This window comes from Oncorhynchus gorbuscha, linkage group LG18 (assembly GCF_021184085.1).
Source record: "Oncorhynchus gorbuscha isolate QuinsamMale2020 ecotype Even-year linkage group LG18, OgorEven_v1.0, whole genome shotgun sequence".
NCBI classification, from domain to species: Eukaryota; Metazoa; Chordata; class Actinopteri; order Salmoniformes; family Salmonidae; genus Oncorhynchus; species Oncorhynchus gorbuscha.
Window position 1 is genome coordinate 763,483 of NC_060190.1, and position 20,178 is coordinate 783,660.

At 40.8% G+C, this 20,178-nt stretch overlaps 1 protein-coding gene across 1 annotated transcript; it reads left to right on the forward strand.

Annotated features, from left to right (window-relative positions):
* The first annotated feature begins 7,987 nt into the window (after positions 1-7,987).
* On the forward strand, positions 7,988-19,164 carry LOC124002704 (zinc finger protein 345-like). The gene is made up of 3 exons (XM_046310373.1): positions 7,988-8,081; positions 16,168-16,384; positions 16,797-19,164. Exons 2-3 carry the CDS (start codon positions 16,186-16,188, stop codon positions 18,572-18,574), a joined length of 1,977 nt encoding a protein of 658 aa, XP_046166329.1. The 5' UTR covers positions 7,988-8,081; positions 16,168-16,185; the 3' UTR covers positions 18,575-19,164.
* Positions 19,165-20,178: the final 1,014 nt, after the last annotated feature.

Genomic DNA, 20,178 nt, shown 5'->3' on the forward strand with positions numbered 1-20,178 from the left:
TTGTCACTTGTGGATGATGCCCACTCGTGCAGCAAGGCAAGAAACAGAAATGCCTTTTTGTTTGTGTGACTTTTTCAAATCATAGCCCAGCCCACAGGCCTTGTACTATGGGGGATAGTAGATTGACATAGGCAAGTGCTTTTGCTGTTTGTTAGGTCTACTCATCTTGTTGGTTGACGTAAACTAGGTTAAATGTGGACCGTTCTAACTTCTTCAATATGCGCCTCGGAATTTGAAAAAGAGGGGCTTGCGCAGTTTTTTTTATTTTGCCTTTATTTAACAAGGCAAGTCAGTTAAGAACAAATTCTTATCTTCAATGACGGCCTAGGAACTGTGGGTTAACTGCCTGTTCAGGGGCAGAACGACAGATTTGTACCTTGTCAGCTCGGGGTTTGAACTTGCAACCTTCCGGTTACTAGTCCAACGCTCTAACCACTAGGCTACCCATCCCCCGATGTATCGGTCTTCACCTGTAGCCCAGTTCTCAGCTGGAATTCCCGTGAGAAGGACCAGATCACATGACGGGCGTTGGCTGATAGGAATGTAGATATCTGAGAGAGCCATGTGAGAGAAGTTCTTCCGCGAACGGCAGCTGGGAGAAGGGAATTATAATTGTTATATTCAGCCCAAGGGCACCGTGACGGCCACACAAGGGGGGGGGGGGATTCGAGGCCTGATGTGAATATTATCAAGTGCTTGTCAAAATGTTTAATGAGAGACTGATGAAGTGTGTGCAGCTTGCGACTATTTTTCAAATCGTCCTTAGAGTCCCACCATGCAGGCTTAGAATGTATTAAAAAATCAGAACATACGTCCCAACGTTTGTATCACAACTAAAGATGCATAAGTAACTCTACATGAAGCATATCGGAGGACAGGGTCCTGTGTTAACCACTCAACACAGAATAGCCGCATGTGCGGACTTCCTTTTAAATTGTTTGTAGAAAATATCCTTGCTATTTTACTAAGCTGTGTTCAATTGTATTCGTCATACTACAAAATCATTTAAAAAAAAATAATGCCACGGAATTCTAAGCAAATCTTGTCTGCTAAAATGAACTAGTGTAGCCCACAGCCATATCAGGACCTAACGTAAGGACAACTTTTACAGAGTATGGTATTCTGTTCTTCTGAAATAGACTACATTTAGATTTTATTCATATCGTGTTTCTTTAGACCTGTCTAAAATAAATAACGGATTTATTGTGATGTAGACTACTACGTTAAATGGATGTATTAGACTTTTTAAAATGTAGATGTTACAAAGGTCTACATCAGTGGTTTGTAGGCTGTGTGTGGAAGCCAGGAGATGATAAATGTGTTTGTTAATTAACTATCAATTACCGTCTGACCGGCAGTTATTTGCTTGACAATCACCGGCTGAACAAAATGTCATGACCACCACAGCCCTCACTCTGACAGAGCTCCAGACTTCCTCTGTGGAGATGGGAGAACCTTCCAGAAGGACAACCATCTCTGCAGCCTTCAGGCCTTTATGGTAGAATGGCCAGACGGAAGCCACTCCTCAGTAAAACGCACATGACAGCCCGCTTGGAGTTTGCCAAAAGGCACCTAAAGGACTCTCAGACCATGAGAAAGCTGATTCTCTAGTCTGATGAAAGGAAACCAGGCACTGCTCATCACCTGGCCAATACCATTCATATGGTGAAGCATGGTGATGGCAGCATGATGCTGTGGGTATGTTTTTCAGCGGGAGGGACTGGGAGACTAGTCAGGATCGAGGGAAGATGAATGGCGCAACATATAGAAAGATCCTTGATGAAAACCTGCTGCAGAGCGCTCAGGACCTCAAACTGGGGTGAAGGTTCACCTTCCAACAAAACAACAACCCTAAGCACACAGCCAAGAGAACGCAGGAGTGGCTTCGGGACAAGTCTCTGAATGTCCTTGAGTGGCCCAGCCAAAAGTCCGGACATGAACCCGATCGAAAATCTCTGGAGAGACTAGAAAATAGCTGTACAGTGACGCTCCCCATCCAACCTGACAGAGCTTGAGAGGATCTGCAGAGAAGAAGGGGAGAAACTCTGTAAATACAGGTGTGTCAAGATTGTAGCGTCATACCCAAGAAGATTTGAGGCTGTAATCTCTGTCAAAGGTGCTTCAACAAAGTACTGAGTTAAGGGTCTGAATACTTATGTAAATGTGATATTTCAGTTTTCTATTTGTAATAAATTAGCAAAAATGTCTAAACTATTCTTGTTTTGTCATTATGGATTAGAGTATTGTGTGTAGATTGATGAGGGGACGACGACAATTTAATCCATTTTAGAATAAGGCTGTAATGTAACAAAATGTTTAAGAAGTTGTCTGAATACTTTCCAAATGCACTGTATATAGACAGATGTGTGCCTTTCCAACTCATGTCCAATCAATCAAGTTGTAGAAACATCTCAAGGATGATCAATGGAAACAGGAGGCACCTGAGCTCAATTTAGAGTCCCATAGTAAAGGGTCTGAATACTTATGTAAATAAGGTATTTCCATTTTTTTATTTTATCCATTTGCAAAGGTTTCTAAAAACCTGTTTTCACTTTGTCATTATTGTGCATTATTGTGTCTAAATAGTTAGGAATTGTTTTATTTATCCATTTTAGAACAAGGCTGTAATGTAACGATGCAGTTAGATGCAGTTTATCATAGCGCACTGCTCTTTATTACAGGAGACAGTTTTAGTGCTCATCACTGCATTCTCTACCAGCAAGTTAGTTGGCCCTCTGTGATGTCATCACTGTATTCTCTACCAGCAAGTTGGTTGGCCCTCTGTGATGTCATTACTGCATTCTCTACCAGCAAGTTGGTTGGCCCTCTGTGATGTCATCACTGCATTCTCTACCAGCAAGTTGGTTGGCCCTCTGTGATGTCATTACTGCATTCTCTACCAGCAAGTTGGTTGGCCCTCTGTGATGTCATCACTGCATTCTCTACCAGCAAGTTGGTTGGCCCTGTGATGTCATCACTGTATTCTCTACCAGCAAGTTGGTTGGCCCTCTGTGATGTCATCACTGCATTCTCTACCAGTAAGTTGGTTGGCCCTCTGTGATGTCATCACTGCATTCTCTACCAGCAAGTTGGTTGGCCCTCTGTGATGTCACCACTGCATTCTCTACCAGTAAGTTGGTTGGCCCTCTGTGATGTCATCGCTGCATTCTCTACCAGCAAGTTGGTTGGCCCTCTGTGATGTCATCACTGCATTCTCTACCAGTAAGTTGGTTGGCCCTCTGTGATGTCATCGCTGCATTCTCTACCAGATGTTTGGTTGGCCCTCTGTTACGTAGGTAAATAAATTGCTATGTTTTCATTTATAAAGCCCTTTTACAAAAAGTCTCACCGTAGCTAACCTGTTTACCACACCTGGTCTCAGGGATGGTTAACTCTGGAAACTCCTTTGGTCTCTACTGAGTTCGGTACATCAGCCTTTAGTCTTCTTGCACCTTATTTGTGGAACAGTCTTCAAAATGTTGTTAAATGTGATGTTGTGATGCTGCTAAGGGGTCATTCAGAAAGCTGATTGAGGACCTTTATAACTGATTAATGTTTTATTTCTGCTTGCATTTTGTATTTATACTGGGGGGAGAAATATTAACGCAACATGCAACAATTTCTAAGATTTTACTGAGTTACAGTTCATATAAGGAAAATCAGTCAATTGAAATAAATTCCTTTGGTCCTAAATCTATGGATTTCACATGACTGGGAACTGGAAGATGCTGTCGTATAAGTCGAACATCCCAAACATGCTCAATGGGTGACGTGTCTGGTGAGAATTGCAAGCCGTGGAAGAACTGAGACATTTTCAGATTCCAGGAATTGTGTGTATATGTAGCGGTCTTTATATGTACCACAGAAGAAAAAAACAAGAAATAAGAGCGACACCGGAGCTGTCTATTTTGGGCTTTTACATAAATCTGCAATGGTATTGTGAAAAGACAAGACAGGAATACATCAGTCTCCAAGGCACCATCTGACGAGTTGTTCTTTCTCTACATCTCCCATAATGCAATGCTAACATACGTCGGTAGCTGAGCAAAGCCATCTGCATCACAGAAAGACATGCTAGCTAGCAACTGCAATACTTTTCAGCACTCTGTAAAACTATATCAATAACGATACATTTCTGAAAGTTGCATAGTTGCAATAGTCTCACACTCCCATATAACAATACCCATAGCATTAACATTGGGATGCTTAATTTATTTACATTTGTGGACTTCTACACAAGGAGTAATCTGCGACACATACCTTTCTCAGTGTTTTCTCAGACTGAGGAGAACGGGAACTACGGGTAGTGCCAGGATGTTAGTAAGTGACGTAAGCACCCAGATGAAATAAAATACATTTCATGACATAAAAATAGAAGATTTTAATATCAACCTCTACAGGATTGGTGGGTCCCCCTCGGGACGGTTGAGCTAACGTAGGCTAATGCGATTAGCATGAGGTTTTAAGTAACAAGGCCATTTGCCAGGACATAGACATATCTGACATTGGCAGAAAGCTGAAATTCTTGTTAATCTAACTGCACTGTCCAATTTACAGTAGCTAATACAGTGAAAGATTACCATGCTATTGTTTGAGGAGAGTGCACAGTTATGAACTTGAAAAGTAATTAATAAACCAATTAGGCACATTTGGGCAGTCTTGATACATTTTGAACATAAATCCAATGGTTCATTGGATCAGTCTAAAACTTTGCACGTACACTGCTGCCATTTAGTGTCCAAAATCGAAATTGTGCCTGGGCTGGAATAATACATTATGGCCTTTCTCTTGCATTTCAAAGATGATGGTACAAAAAATGCATGTTTTTTTCTGTGTATTATCTTTTATCAGATCTAATTTGTTATATTCTCCTACATTAATTTCACATTTCCACAAACTTCAAAGTGTTTCCTTTCAAATGGTATCAAGAATATGTATATCCTTGCTTCAGGTCCTGAGCTACATGTAGTTAAATTTTGGTATGTCATTTTCGGCAAAAAATTAAAAAGGGTCCGATTCTAAAGAGATTTTTTAAATATCATCCAGCTACTGTAGCTACTTCCTTAACATTAACAAGCAGTACTACTGTAGCTACTTCCTTAACATTAACAGACAGTACTACTGTAGCTACTTCCTTAACATTAACAGGCAGTACTACTGTAGCTATTTCCTTAACATTAACAGGCAGTACTACTGTAGCTACTTCCTTAACATTAACAGGCAGTACTACAGTAGCGACTTCCTTAACATTAACAGACAGTACTACTGAAGCTACTTCCTTAACATTAACAGACAGTACTACTGAAGCTACTTCCTTAACATTAACAAGCAGTACTACTGAAGCTACTTCCTTAACATTAACAAGCAGTACTACAGTAGCGACTTCCTTAACATTAACAGACAGTACTACTGTAGCTACTTCCTTAACATTAACAGGCAGTACTACAGTAGCGACTTCCTTAACATTAACAGACAGTACTAATGAAGCTACTTCCTTAACATTAACAGGCAGTACTACTGTAGCTACTTCCTTAACATTAACAGACAGTACTACTGAAGCTACTTCCTTAACATTAACAAGCAGTACTACTGAAGCTACTTCCTTAACATTAACAAGCAGTACTACAGTAGCGACTTCCTTAACATTAACAGGCAGTACTACTGTAGTTACTTCCTTAACATTAACAGGTAGTACTACTGAAGCGACTTCCTTAACATTAACAGACAGTACTAATGAAGCTACTTCCTTAACATTAACAGGCAGTACTACTGTAGTTACTTCCTTAACATTAACAGACAGTACTACTGAAGCTACTTCCTTAACATTAACAAGCAGTACTACTGTAGCTACTTCCTTAACATTAACAGGCAGTACTACTGTAGTTACTTCCTTAACATTAACAGGCAGTACTACTGTAGTTACTTCCTTAACATTAACAGGCAGTACTACTGTAGCTACTTCCTTAACATTAACAGGCAGTACTAATGTAGCTGACTTCCTTAACATTAACAGGCAGTACTACTGTAGTGACTTCCTTAACATTAACAGGCAGTACTACTGTAGCTACTTCCTTAACATTAACAGGCAGTACTACAGGCAGAAACTACTTCCTTAACATTAACAGGCAGTACTACTGTAGCTACTTACTTAACATTAACAGGCAGTACTACTGAAGCTACTTCCTTAACATTAACAGGCAGTACTACTGTAGCTACTTACTTAACATTAACAGGCAGTACTACTTAAATCCTTAACATTAACAGGCAGTACTACTGTAGCTACTTCCTTAACATTAACAGGCAGTACTACTGTAGTGACTTCCTTAACATTAACAGGCAGTACTACTGTAGTGACTTCCTTAACATTAACAGGCAGTACTACTGAAGCTACTTCCTTAACATTAACAGGCAGTACTACTGAAGCTACTTCCTTAACATTAACAGGCAGTACTACTGAAGCTACTTCCTTAACATTAACAGGCAGTACTACTGAAGCTACTTCCTTAACATTAACAGGCAGTACTACTGAAGCTACTTCCTTAACATTAACAGGTAGTACTACTGAAGCTACTTCCTTAACATTAACAGGCAGTACTACTGAAGCTACTTCCTTAACATTAACAGGTAGTACTACTGAAGCTACTTCCTTAACATTAACAGGTAGTACTACTGAAGCTACTTCCTTAACATTAACAGGTAGTACTACTGAAGCTACTTCCTTAACATTAACAGGTAGTACTAGTAGTTCAACAAATGAAATAGAAACCAGAAGTAAAGTTCCTGACTCCTCCTTCAGTCTGAATTTGGAACATTCCTGGTCGCGGGCTTGGGCCTCTGACCCTTAACCTGGATGTTATTTTCTGCATTGTGTACTATTCTAATCATTTGAAGTTTGATGGACTAGCCATTTTAACTCTCCTACATACAGATCCTTGCGACATGTGGCCGTGCATTGTCATGCTGAAACATGAGGTGATGGCCGACGGATGAATGGCTCAGCAATGGGCCTTGGGATCTCGTCACGGTATCTCTGAGCATTCAAATTGCCATCTATAAAATGCCATTTTGTTCATTGTCTGTAGTTTATGCCTGCCCGTACCATAACCCCAATGCTAACATACTAACATCACAACATTGACAACAGAAACCCATACACATGGTCTGTGGTTGTGAGTCTGTTTGGACATACTGCCAAATTCTCTAAAACGACATTGGCGGCTTATGGTATAGAAATTAGCATTTGTTTCTCTGGCAACAGCTCTGGTGGACATTCCTGCAGTCATCATGCCAATTGCACGCTACCTCAAAACAGTTTCCTTTTATTGTCCACAGCACAAGGTTCACCTCTGTAATGATCATGCTGTTTAATCTGATTCTTGATATTCCACACCTGTCCGGTAGATGGATTATCTTGGCAAAAGAGAAATGCTCACTAACAGGGATGTCAACAAATTTGTGCACAACATTTTGAGAGAAATACGCTTTTGGTGCTTATGGAACGTTTCTGGGATCTTTTATTCCAGCTCAGGAATAATGGGACCAACACTTTACACGTTGCGTTTATATTTTTGTTCAGTGTATGTTGGCTAGACCTTCTATAAATCAATCATTTCACCGTTATGTTATCTTCATGTTAATACATGAAGTATAACAGATGCTATACACTGACCGCACTGTTGTAAATAATTTAACATCACACTGCAAATATAAATCTAATGTAATAAAAGCTGGCATGTTTTGGGGTGACAGGTAGCCTAGTGGTTAGAGTGTTAGACTAGTAACCTGAAAGGATGCTGTTTCGAATCCCTGAGCTGAAAAGGTACAACCGTCATTGGATGCCGTCATTGTAATTAAAAAATAAAGGTATATATATATTTGCATTTGTTTGGCCTGATTTATGTCTGTCTAAGAGGCTAACAAAACATGCACAAACACTACGCTGATATGACGCTCACGAACATTTCCTGCAGCATCTCATAATCCAGACCAAACTCACTCGGAAAGTGGACACATTGTTTCCGCTGCTCTACGAGACCTCACCATATCCAGTTATTTTCAGCCAAACAGGAAATCAGTTCCAGGTAACCTATTGCTAATGATTATTATTTGTTTTAATGATGCTTGTAACACGGTCTGTAAACCAACATATTCCAGGATGAAACCGCACTGGTTTCCGCGGCCTGGTTTTGTTGTTCCCCCAGCTAATTAGCTGTTAGCCAGTTAGCAACACATCTCCCGTCAAAACCCGTTTGTGTAGCTAACTAGCTAACATGCTAACTTTATTTCAGGGTCACGGTTGAAGTGTGACTTTTATTTAATAGTTAGCCAGCTGTCGACTCATTGTGAGTAAAATGACTGTACCAAGGAATAGGATGACCGGCTGCTCATTGTTTAGCCACAGATAGCTAAACTATATATGTTGTATAACCAACCTATCTCGGTAGATAGCTCGCAAAATTATGATTTCCCGGCTACCGGTTTATGCAAACAGTTAATCCCCTGAACAAACCTACAGTGTCATTGCGCAAAATGGTCACGCAGCATTATCTGGATATTTGCGCAACAATAATTCAACCTTCAGCTTCAGTTTCTGCCAAGCCGTCCACGTATACACTTACGCATGCACGTTCGATAAATTCGACGCAGTTATTGAAAAAAAAAAGTGGTTGTCATACTTGAGTAAAAGTAAAGATATCTTAATAGAAAATGACTCATATAAAAGTCACCCAGTAAAATACTACTTGAGTAAACGTCTAAAAGTATTTGGTTTTAAATATACTTAAGTATCAAAAGTAAATGTAATGCTAGGGACACACCCCAACACTCAGACATAATTTAAAAACTAAGCATTTGTGTTTAGTGAATCCGCCAGATTAGGTAGAAGGGATGACCAGGGATGTTCTCTTGATAAGTGTGTGAAATTGACCATTTTCATGTCCTGCTAAGCATTCAACATGTAATGAGTACTTTTGGGTGTCAGGGAAACTGTGGAGTAAATGGTACATACTTTTCTTTAGAAATGTAGTGAAGTAAAAGTTCTCAAAAATATAAATATTGTAACGACCCTGTGTTTATAAACGCGGATATCGTCTCTGCCGCTTGAGAATGGTTTTGCGGCACAGTCGATAGCGCGCTGGACTTCGGGGCTTGAAGGTCGAGGGTTTCATTACAATATAAATATTGTGATGATCAATGCATGGTCCGTTTCCCATGAGTTTTTCAAGGAAATGAGAAGCATAAGAAGCAAAATTCGGGTTTCCATCAAAAATAATGCAGCTGTGAAGCAGGGAAAAGTAACAAAGTATTTCGGGGTCACAGATCATCTTCTTCTATGGTATAATGGCGTTCTCAACAATTGGATGTGCATTCTGCCACCTACTGTGGGGTGGATAATCAGGATCCTAAAAAGGAAATAATGTGGGTATTTCTTATTTATTTTTTCATACAAACATTATGTATATACTGAGATGATGCATGTCTCTCTGCTCTAATAATGGGAGTGGTTGTCTACAAAGCGGCACGGTGGGCTGTCTAGCTCCCCCCCTATCCTTTCTTTGAATTGGTCGATACATCTCATTATTGTAATCCTTTTTTGAATATTTGATGAAGGGTTGTTGACGTCAACCCCCTGTATTCAATGGATTCGAGATGCTATGTCACTTTAATAATGTTTACAGATCTTGCATTACTCATCTCATATGTATATACTGTATTTTATACCATCTATTGCATCTTGCCTATGCCGCTCGGTCATTGCTCATCCGTATATTTATATGTATATACTCCATCTCTTTACTTAGATGTGTGTGTATTAGGTCGTTGTTGTGGAATTGTTAGATTACTTGTTAGATTTTTGCTGCACTGTCGGAACTAGAAGCATAAGAATTTTGCTACACTCGTAATAACATCTGCTGACCATGTGCATGTGTGACCAATAACATTTGATTTGATTTATGCTACTAGCCTCATGCCATGAATATGCATAGCCATCTCGAGACAACTCCAAAATAGTGTCCTACTTATATCAGTGCACTCGAAAACTACTTGAACGTTCCGAAAACTCTATTCGATCAAATAAACCTTGTGTAGCAAATAAGACATTGTTTTTTTGTTGTTGACCAAATTCGACTCACTCTCATTGACCTCCATACAAAAACTCCTTGCGTGGTGGGCAAACAGCGAGAAAACGCCGCCTGCTGGAGGGAGACAGATTTGCAGCCAAGTTGAGCATCTATTCCTATCTGTGTATACAGTTTTGGCCAAAAGTTTTGAGAATGACACAAATATACATTTTCACAAAGTCTGCTGACTCTGTTTGTATGATGGCAATTTGCCTATACTCCAGAATGTTATGAAACGTGATCAGATGAATTGCAATTAATTGCAAAGTCTCTCTTTGCCATGCAAATTAACTGAATCCCCAAAAAAACATTTCCATTGCATTTCAGCCCTGCCACAAAATGACCAGCTGACATCATGTCAGTGATTCTCTCGTTAACTTATTATGGCTGGGGGCAGTATTGAGTAGCATGGATGAATAAGGTGCCCAGAGTAAACTGCCTGCTACTCATGCCCAGTTTCTAATATATGCATATTATTAGAACATTTGGATGCTGTCTGTGAGTATAATAGAACTCATATGGCAGGCAAAAACCTGAGAAAAAAAATCTAACCCGGAAGTGGGAAACCAGGAAGTGGGAAACCAGGAAGTGGGAAACCAGGAAGTGGGAAATCTGAGGTTTGTAGTTTTCCAAGTCATTGCCTATCGAATATACAGTGTCCTATGGGGTCATATTGCACTTCCTAAGGCTTCCACTAGATGTCAACAGTCGTTAGAACCTTGTTTGATGCTTCTACTGTGAAGGAGGGCGGAATGGGAGCTGAATGAGTCAGAGGTCTGCCAGAGTGCCATGAGCTGACCACACGCGTTCACGTGAGTTAGCTTGCGTTCCATTGCATTTCTACAGACAAAGGAATTCTCCTGTTGGAACATTATTGCAGATTTATGATTAAAACATACTAAAAATTGATTCTATACATCATTTGACATGTTTCTACGGACTGTAACGGAACTTTTTGACTTTGTCTGCTCGCGCCTCATGAATTTGGAATACTGGGCTAAACACGTTAACAAAAGGAGGTATTTGGACATAAATGATGGACTTTATTGAACAAATCAAACATTTATTGTGGAACTGAGAATCCTGGGAGTGCATTCTGATGAAGATCATCAACGTAAGTGAATATTTATAATGTTATTTTTGACTTCTGTTGACTCCACAACATGGCGGATATCTGTATGGCTTGTTTTGTTGTCTGAGCGCTGTACTCAGATTATTGCAGTGTGTGATTTTTAAATATATTTTTTAACTCTGACACAGCTGTTGCATTAACTTTTTATGGCTGCAGGGGCAGTATTGAGTAGCTTGGATGAAAAGGTGCCCATTGTAAACGGCCAGTTCCTCAGTCTCAGTTGCTAATATATGCATATTATTATTAGTATTGGATAGAAAACACTCTAAAGTTTCCAAAACTGTCAAAATATTGTCTGTGAGTATAACAGAACTGATATTGCAGGTGAAACCCAGAGGAAAATCAAAACAGGAAGTGGCTTCTATTTTCAAAACTCCATGTTCCATAGCCTCCCTTTGCTGGATTTAAAGGGATAGGATAAGGAATCTGGTTCCTATCTCTTCCTCAAGGTGTCAACAGTCTTCAGCCATAGTTTCAGGCTTTTATTTTGAAAAATGAGCCAGAACGATAACATTCCGTCAAGTGGTCACATGAGTTTTGCTCGCGCAATAGAGTTTGGATAGGTATTGCTTTGCCCTCTCCTACTGTGAAAGACATTTGCGGTTGATATATTATCGATTATATATTTTAAAAACAACCCGAGGATTGATTATAAAAAAAGTTTGACATGTTTCTGTGGACATTATGGAAACTATTTGGAATTTTTGTCTGTGTTGTCGTGACCGCTCTTTCCTGTGGATTTCTGAACAAACAAACAGAGGTATTTTGGATATAAAAATAATCTTTCTGGAACAAAAGGAACATTTGTTGTGTAACTGGGAGTCTCGTGAGTGAAAACATCCGAAGATCATCAAAGGTAAACGATTCATTTGATTGCTTTTCTGATTTTCGTGACCAAGCTTCCTGATGCTAAGTGTACTTAATGTTTTGTCATGAGATCGATAAACTTACACAAACGCTTGGATTGCTTTCCCGTAAGGCATAATTTCAAAATCTGACACAACAGGTGGATTAACAAAAGGCTAAGCTGTGTTTTCCAATATTGCACTTGTGATTTAATGAATATAAAAATGTGTAGTAATATTCATTGAATGTAGCGCTATGCTATTCAGCGGTTGTTGATGACACTTATCCATCAAGTTACCTTGATGTGGCTCTCTGCAAAATCACCAGATGGTTTGTAGCTACTGAATGCAATGCGCCAATGTAAACTCAGATTTTTGCATATAAATATTAACTTTATCGAACAAAACATACATGTATTGTGTAGCACGAAGTCCTATGAGTGTCATCTAATGAAGATAATCAAAGGTTAATGATTAATTTGATCTATATTTCTACTTTTTGTGACTCCTCTCTTTGGCTGGAAAAATGGCTGTGTTTCTTTGTGACTAGGTGCAGACCTAACATAATCTTTTGGTGTGCTTTCGTCGTAAAGCCTTTTTGAAATCGGGCACTGTGGTGGGATTAACAACAAGATTATCTTTTAAAATGGTGTAAAATACTTCTATGTTTGAGGAATTTTAATTATGAGATTTCTGTTGTTTTGAATTTGGCGTCCTGCACTTTCACTGGCTGTTGTCATATCAATCCCGTTAGCAGGATCTAAGCCATAAGAAATTAACACAGGTGTGAGTGTTGACGAGGACAAGGCTGAAGATCACTCTGTCATGCTGATTGGGTTCGAATAACAGACTGGAAGCTTCAAAAGTAAGGTGGTGCTTGGAATCATTGTTCATCCTCTGTCAACCATGGTTACCTGCAAGGAAACACGTGTTATTCTGTCCCTGAACAAGGCAGTTAACCCACTGTTCCCCAGTAGGCAGTCATTGAAAATAAGGGTTTGTTCTTAAACTGACTTGCCTAGTTAAATAAAGGTAAATGTTTTTTTTGTGGAGAGTAGCCTCTTAGAACCCTATTGGAACCCTATAGAACCCTATTGCCCATCTCCACTGCTTGTTCTAGATAGTTCTCTGTGGAGTGGCATATACAGCTCAGTCTGAGAAACGGGCTTCTTGGAAGTCCTCTTTTTAATGTCTCAGGGTGGATGCTGCCACCCTTGTAATATAGTATTTCTGTCCGTTTCTTTGTTGTAAGTTGTAAACAGAGTTCCATTTCTCAATCCACATATCTAGGTAAAGGAACACATTTAGTGTCCCATTCAATAGTGAATTTGAGATTGGGGTCAATGTCATTGATTAATGCCATAAAATCTGACAGCTCCCCCCCACATATGCAAATAAATTAATCAATATATCAATACCCCTCATTCAGGACTTTATTCAAAAATAGATTTTTGCTTTTCATTGTTCACAATACGTTCTTCAAAATTACCCACAAAAAGGTTAGCACTGAGCTCTGAGCGAATGACCCACATAAAGGTTAGCACTGAGCACTGAGCGAATGACCCACATAAAGGTTAGCACTGAGGTCTGAGCGAATGACCCACATAAAGGTTAGCACTGAGCACTGAGCGAATGACCCACATAAAGGTTAGCTCTGAGCAAATGACCCACATAAAGGTTAGCACTGAGCACTGAGCGAATGACCCACATAAAGGTTAGCACTGAGCTCTGAGCGAATGACCCACATAAAGGTTAGCTCTGAGCAAATGACCCACATAAAGGTTAGCACTGAGCTCTGAGCGAATGACCCACATAAAGGTTAGCTCTGAGCAAATGACCCACATAAAGGTTAGCACTGAGCACTGAGCGAATGACCCACATAAAGGTTAGCTCTGAGCTCTGAGCGAATGACCCACATAAAGGTTAGCACTGAGCTCTGAGAATGTGGAGCCCATCGATGTTCCATTCGTTTGGAGGTAGTATTCATTATCAAACCTAACATAGTTTTGTCAAAACACATTCAGCTCTAGAATGACATTTGTTGGTGGGTATTCGTTAGTATCTCTGTCTCTCAAATAGTGAGCTAAGGCTGCCAGCCCCCACTGTATGGGGAATGCTAGTATGTAGACTCTCAAAGTATATCTATAAGATATTATTTGTTTATTTTTTTTTTCAAGCAAACAACAATGTTGTTTGTGTGTGTACTCTTATCTTGTGTATGTTGTGCTGCAGTAAAAAGTCAATTTTACTCATATTCCTCCACACAAAAACTCCCTGCTTGTTGGAAACAACGAGAAAACGCCACCTACTGGAGGGAGACAGATTTGCAGCCGATTGGGCCTCTCTCTTCCTCTTCCTTTCTGGTTATACTTTGTAAATAAAATTATTTCTATAAGATATTATGTGATTTGTTTGTTTATTTGTTTATTTTTTCCAGACAAAATGGTCAACAATGTGTTCTGTGTGTAGACCTATTAATTATTGTCCACAATTATCAATATATTTTATACTAGTTATCGTACAAAGAATAATGATAATATTTATATAAAATAGTTATTTGCTCATTTTTTCAAGTCTAAATGGTCAACAATGTGTCTTATTAGTTATTGCAATTACCTGAGTTTACACCCCCAGGAACACTTCTAGTCTCCAAGTCTGTACACCCCCAGGAACACTAGTCTCCAAGTCCACTGAGTTTACACCCCCAGGAACACTTCTAGTCTCCAAGTCCACTGAGTTTACATCCCCAGGAACACTTCCACTAGTCTCCAAGTCCACTGAGTTTACATGAACACTTCTAGTTTACTGAGTTTACCCCCAGGAACACTTCTAGTCTCCAAGTCCACTGAGTTTACATCCCCAGGAACACTTCTAGTCTTCAAGTCCACTGAGTTTACACCCCTAGGAACACTTCTAGTCTCCAGGTCCACTGAGTTTACATCCCCAGGAACACTTCTAGTCTCCAAGTCCACTGAGTTTACACCCCCAGGAACACTTCTAGTCTCCAAGTCCACTGAGTTTACATCCCCAGGAACACTTCTAGTCTCCAAGTCCACTGAGTTTCCACACCCCCAGGAACACTTCTAGTCTCCAAGTCCACTGAGTTTACATCCCCAGGAACACTTCTAGTCTCCAAGTCCACTGAGTTTACACCCCCAGGAGTCTCCAAGTCCACAGTTTGAACACTTCTAGTCTCCAAGTCCCTTTAAAGATCAGCTTTAATCCACTTGTTTGTCATATTTGGACATAAATACTGCACCGTACATAATCGATTGTGTGTCTATAAAACCAGGGTCCAGCCTACTCACTAGAGTCTATAGAAGGGGTGGGCAAACTGTTTGGCTCAAGGGCCACATCGGGATTTTGAAATTCAACGGAGGGTCACATTTTTGGGGGGACCAATTGTTTGTTAAAATCTATTTGAGGGGAACTCCCGAGTGGCGCAGCAGTCTAAGGCATCGCATTGAGGTGTCACTACAGACACTGGTTTGATCCCAGGCTGTGTCACAGCTGGTCATGACTGGGAGACCCAGCATCGTCCGGGTTAGGAGAAGGTTTGGAAGGCTGAGATTTCCTTGTCCCATCCCGCTCCAGCGACTCCTGTGGCGGGCCCGGGCATATGCACGCTGACACGGTAGCCAGGTGTACGATGTTTCATCTGACACATTGGTGCGGCTGACTTCCGGGTTAAGCGGACATTGTGTCAAGAAGCAGTGCGGCTTGGCTGGGTCGTGTTTCGGAGGACGCTCGGCTCTCGACCTTCGCCTCTCCCGAGTCCATAAGGAATTTGCAGCAATGGGACAAGACTGTAACTACCAATTGAGATGCCACGAAATTGGAGAGAAAAAGGACACTTTTTTTATTTTTTTTTAGGTTTAACTCAGCATCACTCTGTTACCTTGGAATTGTCCCTTATTCCAACACAAGAAAGTACTTCTTTTTTAGGGAAAGGGGATTCCTGCTGAACAGGATGTGTGGATAGCTAGCTTAGATGTTTGTCTTTTCTGCAGCTATACCATGATCAAGGTTTGTGAAAATCACCTTGAACTCTCTTGGTCTCCTCTTTTAGATCTACCTCTAGCCTACCATGTCTGAACCAGGTTCTGGTTGTGGTGTTCCAGCCCAGAGAAGCTCACAGCTGGGTCCAGAGATGCTGTCAGTGATGCTGGATAACAGCAGTCAAACAGTGGAACTCAATGTGATTGTCAAGGAGGAGGGCGAGGAGAGAGAAATCAATGAGCGGGAGGAGGAAGGGAGAGAGGAGGACAGGAACTCTGTTGACTCAGGTAAATTCAGGATAACATCCTCTTTGGTTCAGAGGTAAACAACCCAAAATAACCATTGATTTTCTGGTTCATTAAGAAATGTAAACATGTGTTTCTGGGTGTTGAAGAAAATTTTGCTTTCAGAATATTTAGGCAAGTTAGCTGGTTAACTCATTGATTCTGCTTTGTAGTATACCCCTCAGGCTTCTGTATGTGTAAGAGGGAAGGCGAGTGCCAAAACAAAATGGCTACAGAACAATGGGCAATGCATTGTAATTTGACAATTGTATTATATATGTGTGATGCAACAATCCCCTTGCAAAGTATTTATTTCAATACTCTGTTAATCCTAATGACTGTTGAATCCTGCATTGTTAAGCTTAAATACTTTCTCTGTCTGTATCTTACCCTATCTCTGTTTATATTCTTACAGGAGAGGGCCCCAACCCAGACCCAGACAACGAGCCCAGTTCCACAGCATCAAGACTACCTGGGCGTGGGAGTTACCCATGCCCTCAATGTGAGAAGAGTTTCAGTTCCTCAACTAACCTAAAGAATCATCAAAGAGTACACACTGGAGAGAAACCTTTCGACTGCCCAACATGTGGGAAGAGTTTCAGTGAGAAAGTAAACCTTAAGAGACACGAGAGAGTACATAGTGGAGAGAAGCCTTACCACTGCACCACATGTGGGAAGAACTTCAATCATTCAGGAAGCCTTAAGCAACACCTGCGAATACACACAGGGGAGAAACCTTACCACTGCTCTCTTTGCGGGAAGAGTTTCAGTCGGGCAGGAGACCTGAAGACTCACCAGAGATCCCACAGTGAAGAGAAGCCTTACCACTGCTCTCTTTGTGGGAAGAGTTTCAATCAGCCAGGAAACCTAAAAAGTCATCAGCGAATACACATTGGAGAGAAGCCTGCCTGTGCTTTAAATTTGATTGTCAAAGAGGAGGAGGATGAGAAGGAAATCGATGAGAAGGAAAAGAGAGAAGTTAAGGAAGAAAATAGTTGTGTAATTGACCTAGGTACATCAAGAGTTCCTGGTTGTGGAAGTTACCCCTGTCCTCAATGTGGAAAGAGTTTCAGTTCTTCAGGTAATCTAAAAAATCACGAGAGAGTACATACTGGAGAGAAACCTTTCCACTGTGCCACATGTGGGAAGAGTTTCAGTGAAAAAGTCAACCTCACGAGACACGAGAGGGTACATAGTGGAGAGAAGCCTTACCACTGCACCCAATGTGGGAAGAGCTTCAATCATTCTGGAAGCCTTAAGGAACATCAAAGAGTGCATACAGGGGAGAAGCCTTACCACTGCTCTCTTTGTTGGAAGAGTTTCAGTCAGCCAGGAAACCTTAAGAAACACCAGAGAATACATACAGGGGAGAAGCCTTACCACTGCTCTCTGTGCGGAAAGAATTTTCGTTTCGCAGGAGACCTAAAGAATCACCAGAGATCACACAGTGGAGAGAAGCCTTACCAATGCTCTCTGTGTGGGAAGGGATTCACTCAGCTAAGAATTCTTAAAAGTCATCAGAGGATACATATTGGAGAGATGCCTGTCTGTGCGTTCAATGTATTTCTCCAGGAGGAGGAGAGTGAGAGGGAAATCAATGTGGAGGAAAAGAGAGATGTTGAGGAAGAGGAGGACAATAGTGGTGTAGTTGACCCAGATATATCAAGACTACTTGGTCGTGGTCGTTACCCCTGCCCTCAGTGTGAGAAGAGTTTCCGTTCCTCAAGTAATCTAAAAAACCATGAAAGAGTACACACCGGAGAGAAACCTTTCCACTGCTCCCAATGTGGGAGGGGTTTCAGTGAGAAAGTAAATCTTAAGAGACATGAAAGAGTACATAGTGGAGAGAAGCCTTACCACTGCACCACATGTGGGAAGAGTTTCAATCATTCAGGAAGCCTTAAAGAACACCAGAGAATTCATACAGGTGAGAAACCTTACCACTGCTCACTGTGCGGAAATCATTTTCGTTTTGCGGGAGACCTAAAGAATCACCAGAGATCACACAGTGGAGAGAAGCCTTACCACTGCACTCAGTGTGGAGAGAGATTCACTCAGCTAAGAAGTCTAAAAAGGCATGAGCGAATATCCATTGGAGTGAAGCCTGCCTGTGCTTTCAATGTGATTGTCCAAGAGGAGGAGGAGGAGGGAGGAGAGAGAGAAGATGAGGGAGAGGAGAGTAACTTGAAATAAAGGTGTAGTGAGGATACTTAAGCTAACTCAATAACTATTTAAATTCACACCTTTCCTTGCAATGGCATCTTCTGTGACAACATGGTCATGGACAGCACCATTTAGGGCTATCTTCTTATACTTACTTCTTAGTGTTTTGGAAGTTCACAAATGAACTCAACTTGAATACCACCACCACCTAATGTGCTAGAGAGTGTATTCCCTCCAATTTTCACCTAAAATGACCAAAATCTAACTGCCTGTAGCTCAGGACCTGAAGCAAGGATATGCATATTCTCTATACTCCCAGGAATCATGGATCATTAACTTATACATTAACTTTCACACATCTAGATGGCCGGGCAGGTTGGGTGTGGAGCCATAAACAGCAGGGGTTCAAACTGGAGAATCCAGTTCCTATATTTAAATAGAACAATAACAATTTAATGTATCAAATAAAACTATGCTACATTTCTATCTCTGGCTGTGGTAAGTTTTTGTTGTTATGCATTCTCCTCAAACAATAGCATGGTACTTTTCCTCTATAATAGCTACTGTAAATTGAATTTAAGCTTTCTGCCCATATAAGACATGTCTATGTCCTGGAAAGTTTGCCGTTACTTACAATAGTCATGCTAATCAAATTAGCGCACGTTAGCACAACCGTCCCGGTATAGGGACACCGATCCCGTAGAGGTTTTTAACCAAACCAGCTGCTCTTTTATAAATAGTATCACCATAATTGAGAACAGGTAGACAGGTTGACTGCCGAATCTGTTTCCTGCTGACTGGAGAGAGACTTGATCTGTTTTTGTAAAAAAAAAAAAAAAAGAGCTCATCGTTCTAGTGTTGGCCATTGTGACGTCATACATTTCATTGTAAACATAAACATTGGATGGTGAGAACAGAGGATTTTTTTTTACCACCAGCCAATGTGATGACATCACAGAAGCTCTCGCCATTCACACTTCCTGCCAGTTCATTGTGAACGCTTTTTAACCTATTTTATATCCAGCAAGGTTCTTCTTTCCCAAATATTTTAATATAAAAAAAATGTATTGCTCAAAATAAGTGACCAAACTACAGGGTTTTTATGGAAGGGTTTAACATGTCTAAACTGCTGAAGGTTTACAAAAAGCACAGTGGTCTCCATCATTGGAAAAAATATGGAACTACCCAGAATTGGCCTGGAGCTGGCCATCTGACCAAACTGAGCAACCGGGGCAAGAAGGACCTTGTTCAGGCAGGTGACCAAGAACCCAATGACCACTGACGGAATTCCAGTGTTCCTGGGCTGAGATGGGAGAACCTGCCAGAAGGACAACCGTCTCTAGAGAGCACTTTATCTGGACTTTATGGGAGAGTGGCCAGACGGACGCCACTCCTAAGAAAAAGGCACATGACAGCAGGCCTGGAGTTTGCAAAAAGGCACGTTAAAAAGACTCAGAGCATAAAGGCAAAAATATTCTGTGGTCTGATGAGACAAACATTTAACTATTTGGCATGAATGCAAAGCTCTATGTCTGAAGGGGAAAAAACAGGAACAGTTCATCAGCCGTCAAACACTATCCCTACCATGAAGCATGGTGGTGGCAGCGCAATGCTTTTCAGTGGCAGGTACTGGG